This window comes from Myotis nattereri (assembly GCF_964212035.1).
Source record: "Myotis nattereri genome assembly, chromosome: 8".
Taxonomy (NCBI): Eukaryota; Metazoa; Chordata; class Mammalia; order Chiroptera; family Vespertilionidae; genus Myotis; species Myotis nattereri.
Genome location: NC_138083.1, coordinates 328,261 through 340,700, shown reverse-complemented (window position 1 = coordinate 340,700; position 12,440 = coordinate 328,261). Strand labels below are relative to the sequence as shown.

Here is a 12,440-nt window from a genome sequence, read left to right as displayed (position 1 = left end):
CTCCTTTGATAGCGGAATTTGTGCTACCGTGTGTGTGTGTGTGTGTGTGTGTGTGTGTGTGTGTGTGTGTGGTACGGGGGCTTGGGGAGTTCATGGCGGGGAGGGGGGGGGGGCGTTAGGTGGATCGGTGTGGGGGTGGGAGTGCGTGTGGGTGTGCACATCCGCAGTCACACAAGGACACTCCTTGCTTTGAATGGTCCGTCCACACCCATGAGCACGCTTCAGCCCCTGCATTCTCGCAGACAGCGTCCCCTGCTTGTCCTTCCCAGAACTGAGGAAGTCCAATCACCTGGCTCTGCCTTCCCCCGGAGCGAGGGTTGCATTGGTGCTTCTCGACCAGCCGAGGGCGGAATGGGCTCTTCAGCCCCAGAACCAGTCAACCCAATCTCCGTTATCCACAGCCAAAGACTATGTCGGGACCCGCCCATCTGGTCTACCGCCCCGCCCCACCCCGCCCCCCTCCCCCTTCCCCGCCCCTCTCCCTCTCTGGATGGATGGCCAGGCCCCCCACAGAGACCAAGTCCGGGCCTGGCCATCTGGTCTTACCAAAGCGTCAGTGCGTCAGTGCGTTGAAAAGCTGGATCACAGTGTTTTCTAAGGAGTCCTTTCTTTTGTTGTTGTTGTGGGCATTTATTTTTTTTTTTTTACTTTTTTTTTTAAGGAGGGTTTTCTGGGGGTCTTTTGTTTGTTTATTTGTTTGTTTTGTTTGTTTGTTTGTTTGCGGGGTTTTTTGTTTGTTTGTTTGTTTGTTTTTGCCCCTGGGACGTATCTCATCACTGGACTTGTAGGTTCTCTTGATTTTCCAGAAGGTTCTAACAACTCTGTGTTTAGAAGGCCTTCGCTTCCTTCCGCCTTCGATGTTCCTTATGTTTACTTCCTTTACCATCTCCTGCAGCACTGTCGCTCTCCTTCTCTTTTGACTTTGTACTATCCTTCCTATTGTGGCTGTCTCTTGTTGAAAGCTTTTCTGGAGAGTTGCTACCACCTATGTTTCGACTTCTACGACTCTGTCCACCCGAGTAAACTTCTCTGCGGCCCCTTGTAAGGGGAGAATTCCTGATATGAGGTGGTGAAAAGCTCTCTGGGGGAAAGTTATCTCCATTTGCTGATGCTCGAGGCTGTGCTCCAGCAGCATAACCTCTGTAGTATTTGTCATACCACTCTCTGTATTTTCTCTCCCACTCTCGGTAATGCTGGTTTTCAAAGGGGTCTCTAAAGTCAACACTCCTGCCATAATAAGCTTTTCTGTCATGTGGTGGTGGAACTTCTCTGTATCTATTAACATGTGCACGTCCTGTTTCCCCTTGTGGTACAGTCCGTTTATTTGGAGGCTGTCCCCTAAATGCTGGAGGGGACCTTGATCGCGAAGGACATCGCCTATATAGTGGTGACCTTGACCTAGATCGACGATATCCATGAGATCTAGACCTTGGGCGGCAATTCCGACTCTTGCCTCTGCCCCTTCTGGGGTATGGAAGTGATGGCGAATAGGAAGGAGATTGTGAGCAGCTAGATGATCGGGAATAAGAAGGTGACCGCGTTGAACCAGATCTTGATTTAGGGTAAGTAGAAGGACTTCTGGAGTATGAGGAACCACCATAGGGATATTTAGACTCTCCTTTTAGCCGTCGCTGCTCTCTATAGAATTCTTCCCCGGGCCCAAGTGGTGCTTGTGTTTTTGGGATGGTATTTGAATGAGCAGTCTGCACTCCTGATGATCCCCAAGGCGTTGACAAATTGGCTGGCGCTGGAGGGAACCCGGGGGGAGGGACGCTATACCCAGCAGGTGGTGACTGTCCAAGCAAAGATGGGGTTCCAAGCACAGGCACCGGGTAACCTTTCTCCTCCACAAGGGCAGTCATTGCTATTGAAGAGGTTCCCTTTGAATATTCTGAGGCAAGGGCTGCGGCTGGCACTATTTTATGATCGGAATCCCGGAAAGGCCCATCTGATTTTTCCCGGTGGACTGATATGGACACCGTTGCAGTTATATCAGGTACAGGCACTGGGGTGGATGAATTTCCGGGCACAGCAGGGGCTAAGGGAGACTGATTAGAAGTTAATGAAGATATAGAGGGAGCCGGGTGGCCTGATGAAGACGTCACTGGAGTTATCGGAGGATCTTGCTGTCTTGATATTGGAGATCTCATCAGAGGCTGTAGATTCCGCTGAATGAGAGGTCTCGGTGGCGGTATCGGGGGTGGTGGTGGGGGTAACTGTTTCCGCAGTCTTTTTGTATAACCACCAGTTCCATTTTTGAAGTTAGTAACAGCCTGTCGCAAGAATTTATTGGCAATTAAAGCATCGGGAGAGACATCATGTTGATGACACGTTGGGCACGTATGGTCCTCTGATTCCAAGAGCGCTGTTCTTATACACTCATCACAATAGCTGTTTGCGCAGCAGGGAATGACAGCGGCATCAGTGACGATGTCTTTGCAGATGGGACACAGCAACTCGTCTGGGATAGGGTCGTCCTTTTCAGAAGACGAAGAGGGCTCCTCTGGTAAGAAAGGTGGCCTTTCTTTCTTCCCAATTGCATATGCCTCTGCCTCTATAGTCGGTATTGCGTATGTCCCAGTGTTGGTGAGCTTTGCACCTTTCATGTTAGGATCTTTCACTTCCATCATGAAACTTCTGGGGATTCCAGTGCTCTTTTTAATCCTAGGGCGAGGTTCGAAGCGTTCATCCCCGTTTGTTGGGCAGTTCTTAATATAATGGCCGGGTCTACCACAGCGGAAACAGGTATAAGATGGAGGTGGTGGACCTAGAGGCTTCTTCACGCAATTGACGGGGCCATATGCATGACCAGATTGCGACATCATGGCTTTAATTTTATCTTCTTCAGAAGCATTGGCTTCAGCCAGATTGGCAGTCTGCGTAAGCTGGGCCACAGAAATAGATGCAGAAGAGTCATCAGTGACTGTTGAAGTGCCCATCACTGGTTCCGTGCGACGTATAGCGTCCGCCTTGCTTGTAGATTTCACACCTCCAGTAGGAATTCTTCTAACAATTACAGATACGTTCTTAGGAATCAGAGCATTGTCATCGGTGTATTCTTCCTCGGTCTGCGCGTTGCTGATCTGCAGGTCGCAGTTGGCAGCTTTCAGCTTCTCTCTCCCCATAATCTGCTTCTTTAGGTCACGGAGGGAGATGTGCCGCCCATCAAAGGTGGCGATGGCATAGTTGAGTTTGGAAGCGAATTTATAATGCACACAGGCCATGGTGCCAAAGGACTCCTAACTAAGGTCGGGTGTGGAGACGTGGACACGCTCAATATATGTATATTTGTGTACTTAAGAGCAGAATATGCCCATACACAGAACACCCGCAAGACACCGAAGGACCGCAGGCCTCGGGTTCAACACCCCCACCCCACAGCAGGGGCGTGAGAACCGCAATCCAGACCTCGAGCACGGAATCACTTAAGGTGCAGGAGGGTGGACCAGGGCGGGAGGGCCAGGGGCTCCGCCAAGGGGCACTGCGTCTCCACCAAGCCGGCAGCGGGCCTCCACCGGGCTCCGGGAACGGCCTCGCCACCCAGGCCCCGCTGGCGGGCGGCCAGGGGCCTTGGTGGCCTGTCGCCGCCGCCGCCGCCGAGGCTCCCGGACGCTTCCCCACCCGAGTGCCCGTGCTTCTCTCACCTTCCGCTCCCTTCGCCTCTAGTCTCAGAACGGCGAGAACAGGCCCGGAAACTGCGAAGACCAGTTCTTCCTTTCTGTTCTGCCCGGTGCGGCTCCCGAGATGGCGGGGTCCAGCGGCAGCAGGTCCAGGGGTTCCCAAAGGTGTGGATGGAGTCGCCAAAGAAGAAATGACACGGAGACAGCGTTCCGTGGATCGGCAGCCTAGCCAGGTGCTAGCCAGGTGCTTAGCGGCTTCTATGTCCCGGGACCGGGTCTTCGCAAGATCTCTCCCCTGAAAGCTCCTTTGGAGAACGAGGACGACGATCACGACCACAGCCTGGAGCTGAGAAGCTCTGCCAAGGGGACCCTGCTTTCTTTTATAGTCCGGGAGCGTGGTGGGAGGAGCCAAATCAGCCGGCCGCCCGCTCCACCAATCAGCGGCCCCCAGGACTGAAAGCCTCACCGCTCCAGGACCAGTAGAGGGCGCCACCGGCCCGCCGAAGCGATTCCTGGGGGCTTCGGGAGGACTTGGGAGATGGGGCAGGTGCCCAAGGAGGCGCGCAGGGCTCCGCCTCCACGCCTTGCGGGGCAGCATCGCGGTTTTCTGCGTTGAAGAGGGGACAATACATATTTACACAGGCTCAGGTGGGGCGGGGACAAGCCACAAGGAAAAAAGGCCACAGTAAAACTCCTAGACGTGAGGCACTCCTTTGATAGCGGAATTTGTGCTACCGTGTGTGTGTGTGTGTGTGTGTGTGTGTGTGTGTGTGTGTGGTACGGGGGCTTGGGGAGTTCATGGCGGGGAGGGGGGGGGGCGTTAGGTGGATCGGTGTGGGGGTGGGAGTGCGTGTGGGTGTGCACATCCGCAGTCACACAAGGACACTCCTTGCTTTGAATGGTCCGTCCACACCCATGAGCACGCTTCAGCCCCTGCATTCTCGCAGACAGCGTCCCCTGCTTGTCCTTCCCAGAACTGAGGAAGTCCAATCACCTGGCTCTGCCTTCCCCCGGAGCGAGGGTTGCATTGGTGCTTCTCGACCAGCCGAGGGCGGAATGGGCTCTTCAGCCCCAGAACCAGTCAACCCAATCTCCGTTATCCACAGCCAAAGACTATGTCGGGACCCGCCCATCTGGTCTACCGCCCCGCCCCACCCCGCCCCCCTCCCCCTTCCCCGCCCCTCTCCCTCTCTGGATGGATGGCCAGGCCCCCCACAGAGACCAAGTCCGGGCCTGGCCATCTGGTCTTACCAAAGCGTCAGTGCGTCAGTGCGTTGAAAACCTGGATCACAGTGTTTTCTAAGGAGTCCTTTCTTTTGTTGTTGTTGTGGGCATTTATTTTTTTTTTTACTTTTTTTTTTAAGGAGGGTTTTCTGGGGGTCTTTTGTTTGTTTATTTGTTTGTTTTGTTTGTTTGTGGGGTTTTTTGTTTGTTTGTTTGTTTGTTTGTTTTTGCCCCTGGGACGTATCTCATCACTGGACTTGTAGGTTCTCTTGATTTTCCAGAAGGTTCTAACAACTCTGTGTTTAGAAGGCCTTTGCTTCCTTCCGCCTTCGATGTTCCTTATGTTTACTTCCTTTACCATCTCCTGCAGCACTGTCGCTCTCCTTCTCTTTTGACTTTGTACTATCCTTCCTATTGTGGCTGTCTCTTGTTGAAAGCTTTTCTGGAGAGTTGCTACCACCTATGTTTCGACTTCTACGACTCTGTCCACCCGAGTAAACTTCTCTGCGGCCCCTTGTAAGGGGAGAATTCCTGATATGAGGTGGTGAAAAGCTCTCTGGGGGAAAGTTATCTCCATTTGCTGATGCTCGAGGCTGTGCTCCAGGAGCATAACCTCTGTGGCATTTGTCATACCACTCTCTGTATTTTCTCTCCCACTCTCGGCAATGCTGGTTTTCAAAGGGGTCTCTAAAGTCAACACTCCTGCCATAATAAGCTTTTCTGTCATATGGTGGTGGAACTTCTCTGTATCTATTAAAATGTGCACAAGTTCCGCTATCAAATGAGTGGCCCACGTCTAGGAGATTTACTGTGGCTTTTTTCCTTAAGGCTCGTCCCGGGCCCACCCGAGCCTGTCTAAATATGTATTGTCCCCTCTTCAACCCAGGAAACGGTGATGCCGGTCCGAAATGCGTGGAGAGGGAGCCTTGCGGGCCTTCTTGGGCACCTGCCCCATCTCCCAAGTCCTCCCCAAGCCCCGGGAATCGCTCCGGCGGGACAGTGGCGCCCTCTACTGGTCTTGGAGCGCCAACGCAAGCCTCCTCCCCACCCCCCACTCACCACCCGCACCCGCACCCACACCCCATTCCGCAACCTTCTCTGGGGAAGGCAGAGCCAGGTGTCTGGACCTCCCAGGTGTGGGTAGACCCGAGGGGTGGAGGAAGGTCCAGCCGGGGGCGTTGTCTGCGAGAAGCCAACTGTAGGACACTACACCCATACCCATTAGCAGTCACCTCCCTTTCTCAGTGCCCCTCCCTGTCCTCCCGCCCTAGCCCCTCCCGGTCACTGGTCACTCATCAAAGCGATGGAGCCAGTGTGGCAACTGTGAAGTTGTTCTTTGGGGCAGTAGTCACAAAGTTAATGAAACGGCATGTTTGTAGTGTGGTGAAGGGAAGGGCCCTCAAGAACTCTGGATGGCTGATCTGAGTCAGCCCTCCAACTCCTGATGTGCAGGTGAGGAGAGCACAAGGTCATTCAGCCATTCATTCCAGAAGAAGTGATGGAGGGCTCGCTCAGACTCAGCTCCGCGCGGCCCCACAGACACAAATGCAATTGAAAAAAGAAAAATAAGTAAACACGCAACTGTGGTATGTGCTCCATTGTTCAGCCAAATATATCTATTTTTCCCCTGTTACAGGTTTGTCTCGGAGAGCATCAGGGCTTTCATTTCCCTTCAGTACAGCATCATTATCTTCCTCATCTTCACCCTCACCTGTTTTTATTTCTTCTGAAGGAGGTGGTGATTCCTTTGCTAGCTTTAGCACCATGTTTTCGAGATATTCTGGCAAACTTTTGAACTGCTGTTTGGCTGGCTGAAAGAAGTGAGGGCTTCTCCGTGCTAACAGTCTCAGGGCTCTCCAACCATAATTTGGATCGTTCACAACCTTATATTCCTTTTCAATCATGCTTTCCGGGTCTGCCTGTTCAATGGCTTCTTCAAAGAATTCCTCCAACGTTGGCATATAGCCTCTTGGGTCTGATTTACAAGCTTCCATATTATCCCGGCAGAGATCCCAAAGGCTTATTAACGCCTCCTTTCCCTTCAGAATCTTTTTGTTGGGCCCTTTCCCCAGGAAGTCCAGGAAGTCCTCTGGTGCTGTTCTCTTTCGTACTGCTCTCGTCGTCTTAGTATCTGATGTTCTTTCCTTCACAAAACTTGGGCAGCCTTCATTTTTCCATGAATTCCAGTTTTCTTCAGTGTTTAATATATGCTCTACCATCTTTGAAAATCTCTCTCCATCTGGTGGGTTTTCAGATAGCAGTTGATAAACTGATTTTGTAGTACCTTCAATCCAGAGTGACTGCTCATCAGTTAAAACATCCTTTGAACTTTTGGATTTCACCTGTCCCTTGAGATGTTGGAATAAAATGAGATACTGCAGTAGAATGTGTCGGCGAAAGTTACTGTCACTCAGTTGTAAACCCAGCCACTTTTCACTTGTTAAAAATTTTGCAGCATATACATGTTCTCCTCCTGTTTTTAATTCTCCCATCTTTTTTCTTGAGGCCTGAGTGTCATCTAATTTGTAATTCTTGAAAACAGCCAGGACTTCTTCTGAGTACATGAGGAAAGTTTTCCATGAAATCTTCTCATAGCATTGCACAGGGTTCCTGAAGTAATCCTGAAGTGACCAGAATTTTTGATACAGGCTGTAATCCATTGGAATGGAGCAAGCTGTTGGAGCTTCATCATCACCCGTTTCACCTTCGTCTACGTCCACTCCTTCTTCTCTGTCTTCAGCATGCTTCTGACCCAAGGTGCTTTCCTGCTCATTGGTATTGTAAACGGTGACATTTTCCAGATTAAATTGACTCTGCAAGTTAAGACCGGATCTCTCAGATAAAGAGAAAAGCCTGGCCAAAAAGAGTTGAATTCGTGCACGCAAAACTGTGTGCTGGGATTTTGACAATCTTCTTAAGAGATCATTGCACGTACGTAGTAAATAATTTTTCCCAGCAGAATAGAATGTATTTGATTTCCAATGAGCAACATTTCTTTCCACAAACGTGAATATTGTGTCACACTGATCCAAAGGGAGACATTGCAAAACGTCTCCCAACAATACAGAAGGTGTAGATGCGGTGCAAATACCTTCAGTTACTCCCCCAATAGCAAGAGAAATAATAGCTAAAACATTTTCACACGATGAGTGATTTATAATTTCTTCTTGCAGAACACCTCTGAGAGCTTGGTCAAGGGTACATTTTTTTTCATCTTCACTTCCAGTTAACTGGCTGAAGGTATTCAATAATGGCTGGATATTTTTGTTGTTCAGGGCTTCTCTGGTAGACTTCGTGAACCGCGTCCGCGCTTCAGGTACACTGAAGCGTGGCCATGTAGGAGACATCTTCTCGGCGGCGCGTGATGGTGAGGTCGAAGCACAGCAGGTCCAGGGGTTCCCAAACGTGTGGACGCAGTCAGCGAAGAAGAAATGACACGGAGACAGCGGTCAGTTGATCAGCAGCCTAGCCAGGTTCTAGCCAGGCGCTCCAGCGGCTTCTATATCCCGGGATCGGTGCTTGGCGAGATCTCTCCCCTGAAAGCTCTCTTGGAGAACGGGGACGACGACCAAGACAACAAGCCTAGGGCTGAGAAGCTCTGCAAAGAAGACGCTGCTTTCTTTTATAGCCCCAGAGCGTGGTGGGAGGAGCCAAATCAGACGCCCGCTCCACCAATCAGCCGCCCCCAGGACTGAAAGCGTCACCGGTTGGGCGTCAAGTTTAAGGTGGGGATGCACATGTTCCAAGCTAGGCCCCTCTAGGCTCGCCCCTTCAGGTGTCATTCACCCAAAGGACCTCAAGGAAAGGTTCTGTTGGATGTGGCTGCGCCTGGTATTTATTCCTCGTAAGGAATGGGCCGGGCGAGGGTGGGTGTGTGTGTGGGGGGGGGGGGGTAAGGGGGTAGACGGGAGACACAGACACACCAAATGAAGCTGGCCTTGGAGCTCATGGGAGGCAGATGCTGAGGCTGAAGTTGATGTGAATAAAATGTGTATGGTTTTGTATATTAGCTCTGAGTCCAGGATGCCAGAGGCCACCAGCAAACAGCCCCAGCAGAGAGTGGAGGTATAGATGTCTATGGATCTGTCCCTGTTCCTCAGTCTACGTTGTTCTCTATATTCTACAAATGGGTGAGTTCATGTGGTATTCATTTTTCTCTGACTGGCTAACTTCACTTAGCATAATGCTCTCCAGTTCCATCCATGCTGGCAAGAATTCCTTCTCTTTTTTTTTTTCTTACCTTTTTACCCCATCCATTGTGTAGATGTATCACAGTTGTGTGTGTGTATGTGATGTTAGGGTTTGGCTCCGCCCTGGGGGGACCCAGGTGCCAACGGCACCTTGAGGGTTTCCTGTGTGGTGGGAGCAGGGCCACCTTGTAGGTTACGTTAATCCATTTCTGGAAGAGGAAACTGAGGCTGAGGCAGGTGAAATTAATTTGCATAAGCGGGTCAATTATCAGGAAGACCGGAAGCTCGAGGTGAAGAAGTTGAGGGCCCAGGCGAGGGTACCCTTCTGAACAGGGTGAAGAGTGGGAGCCTAGGGAGAGAAGCCATCGGTCTGCAGTCAAACAGCTTAGCCCTACCGAGGGAGGGCATGACTAGTCCGTGTCTGTGGGGCCCAGCATAGCTGGGTCTGAGCGAGGCCTCCATCACTTCTTCCTGAATGAATGGCTGAATGACCTTGTGCTCACCAAAACGGGCAGGTGGGACTTGGTCTCTGGCGGGGACCCGGCCATACACAGAGAGAGGGTGGGTTGACCAGATGGCCTGGCCGGGACTTGGTCTCTGACTGTCGATCAGAGTGATTGGCAGCGGGACTTTTTTAATTTAATTTAATTTATTTTAATTATTTTATTTAATTTTATTTTATTATTTATTTTATTTTTTATTTTATCTTATATATTTTATTAATTTTATTTATTTTACTTTATTGTATTTTATTTATTTTTTTATTTTTTTAAAAAATATTTTATTGATTTTTTACAGAGAGGAAGGGAGAGAGAGATAGAGAGTTAGAAACATCGATGAGAAACATCGATCAGCTGCCTCCTGCACATCTCCCACTGGGGATATGCCCGCAACCCAGGTATATGCCCTTGACCGGAATCGAACCTGGGACCTTTCAGTCCCCAAGCCGACGCTCTATCCACTGAGCCAAACCGATTTCGGCTATTTTATTTATATTTTATATTATTTTATTTTATTTTATAATTATATTTTTATGTACAACCCGTCTCTGGCTGTACCAGATGGCCTGGCCCAGACTTAGTCTCTGGTTGTGGATCAGAGTGATTTGGGTTGATCCGGGGCGAGGCCAAAAGGCAAATAAATGTTGACAGAATACTTTTTATTTTATTTCTTTCTTTATACCAATAGCTACAGGCCAGCACCACCCCACCGTCTGCCCAGGCCCAGCCCCAGCCACAGCCACAGCCACAGCCACAGCCCTCCTCCGGCTCCCGGCAATGCAACGGCAGCAACAGCCAAAGCCCAACAGCCACGCAGCCATCGACTGGGGGAAGATGGCAGAGCAGTGGCTTCAGGAGAAGGAGGCTGAGCGGGGGAAACAAAAGCAGCGGCTGACACCTCGACCACCCCCCCCCCCCAGGCCTGGGAATGAAAGCACCCCATGTCTATTGCTGGCGATGCCACTCCGCTCTTGGACGACATGGATCAGTAGGGGCCCTGCTCCCAGGACTCTGGTTACCTCTGAGGCCGGGAGATGCTCAAAGTATTGTGGTGACTGCGGCCATTGTCCTACTCATTTTCAAAAAAAAAAAACTTGATAAAAAAATAAAAATAATAAAAATAGGATAGTGCAAACAGGCATCCAGCAGCAGGCAGCAGGTGGGCGGGCGGGCAGGCGGCACAGAGGGAGGGAGCGAGCGAGCAAGTGAGCAGTCCGTGAGCCAGCGAAGGCAGCCGCGTCCCGAGAGCCGCTGAAATAACTCCCGTCCCTCTGACCCCCTCCCCGGAGCCCACAGCGCCTCCGGTCTCCAGCGGAGCGAACACGGCCCTGCCCGGCCATGGCCTCGTTGCTGAAGGTGGATCAGGAAGTGAAGCTCAAGGTTGATTCTTTCAGGGAGCGGATCACAAGTGAGGCAGAAGACTTGGTGGCAAATTTTTTCCCAAAGACGCTGTTAGAACTTGATAGTTTTTTGAAGGAACCAATCCTAAACATTCATGACCTAACTCAGATCCACTCAGACATGAATCTCCCTGTCCCTGACCCCATTCTTCTCACCAATAGCCACGATGGACTGGATGGTCCCACTTACAAAAAGCGAAGGTTGGATGAGTGTGAAGAGGCCTTTCAAGGAACCAAGGTGTTTTTGATGCCCAATGGGATGCTAAAAAGCAACCAGCAGCTGGTGGACATTATTGAGAAAGTGAAACCTGAGATCCGGCTGCTGATTGAGAAATGCAACACGGTCAAAATGTGGGTACAGCTCCTGATCCCTAGGATAGAAGATGGGAACAACTTCGGGGTGTCTATTCAGGAGGAGACAGTTGCAGAACTAAGGACTGTTGAGAGTGAAGCTGCATCTTATCTGGACCAGATTTCTAGATATTATATTACGAGAGCCAAATTGGTTTCTAAAATAGCTAAATATCCCCATGTGGAGGACTATCGCCGAACCGTGACAGAGATTGATGAGAAAGAATATATCAGCCTCCGTCTCATCATATCAGAACTAAGGAATCAATATGTCACCCTACATGACATGATCCTGAAAAATATTGAGAAGATTAAACGGCCCCGGAGCAGCAATGCAGAGACACTGTACTGAGGCCAGGGCCAGGGCCAGGGGACTCTGTGAGTCTGGCTCAAGACCGACATTGCCTTGGTTTGTTACATGACTATCGTGATGGGGAAACTGGCTGGAAATAGTAATCACACCTCTCTCTGTTTTTAGTTAGAGTCTAATGAAACTCTCATGTAGTTCTGTGACGTGTTTACCTCTTTTTTCAGGCCTCAGGAACTCTTCTATTTCCTTCCCTAATACCCACACCTGAGCTGTTCTAATTTCTGGAGAACTCCAGGTTTGTGTGCACAAGATATTGGCACCAGAATACTTGTGTTTTCTTTCCCCACCCCCTTCTTTGTCTTGGGCTTTGTGTTGTTTTTTTCCTTTTGATGATTAGTTCGTTAGGAGCTGAGGGAACTAAAAGGAAAGTGCTAGGTTTTTGTTTTTTTCTAAGATCTGGGGTCAGGGAGACTAGCTCCTCTCTTCTGATATAAGGGTAGTGTCTCTTGCCAGTGTGGGATATTGGATCCTCCCTGTCCCAGTTGTCCTGGTGATGACTTCAGGTTTTCCATCTACATACATGGCAAGAAACACCACAGACTTTGGCTAAGTCCCTAAGTCCTTTAGATGTTTTTATAAGTAGAATTTTCACATACACTTATGTGCATGATAGACACACACATACAGACATGCACACATCTGCCTTCCTACTCTGTTACCTGACACTCCCCCCGGCCCCCCAAAAAAACCCTGTTACACACACACACACACACACACACACACACAGTCAGGAGGTGATAGTTGTCTCAGTCATCATCCAGCGGGGCCCATCGACTCCTGATATT

The 12,440-nt window shown here is 50.2% G+C and overlaps 3 protein-coding genes across 3 annotated transcripts; 1 reads left to right on the top strand and 2 right to left on the bottom strand.

Annotated features, from left to right (window-relative positions):
* Positions 1-545: 545 nt before the first annotated feature.
* On the bottom strand, positions 546-3,224 carry LOC308523643 (E3 ubiquitin-protein ligase RBBP6-like; the record flags this gene model as incomplete). The annotated part of the gene is made up of 1 exon (XM_081097664.1): positions 546-3,224. One exon carries the CDS (start codon positions 3,222-3,224, stop codon positions 828-830), a length of 2,397 nt encoding a protein of 798 aa, XP_080953790.1. The 3' UTR covers positions 546-827.
* A 3,236-nt stretch (positions 3,225-6,460) lies between these two features.
* LOC308523641 (THO complex subunit 1-like) lies at positions 6,461-8,191 on the bottom strand (the record flags this gene model as incomplete). Its single annotated transcript, XM_081097662.1, has 1 exon — positions 6,461-8,191. One exon carries the CDS (start codon positions 8,189-8,191, stop codon positions 6,461-6,463), a length of 1,731 nt encoding a protein of 576 aa, XP_080953788.1.
* A 2,458-nt stretch (positions 8,192-10,649) lies between these two features.
* Positions 10,650-11,793, top strand: LOC308523503 (proteasome activator complex subunit 3-like). Its single transcript, XM_081097523.1, has one exon. It carries the CDS (start codon positions 10,873-10,875, stop codon positions 11,635-11,637), a length of 765 nt encoding a protein of 254 aa, XP_080953649.1. The 5' UTR covers positions 10,650-10,872; the 3' UTR covers positions 11,638-11,793.
* The last annotated feature ends 647 nt before the right edge of the window (positions 11,794-12,440 follow it).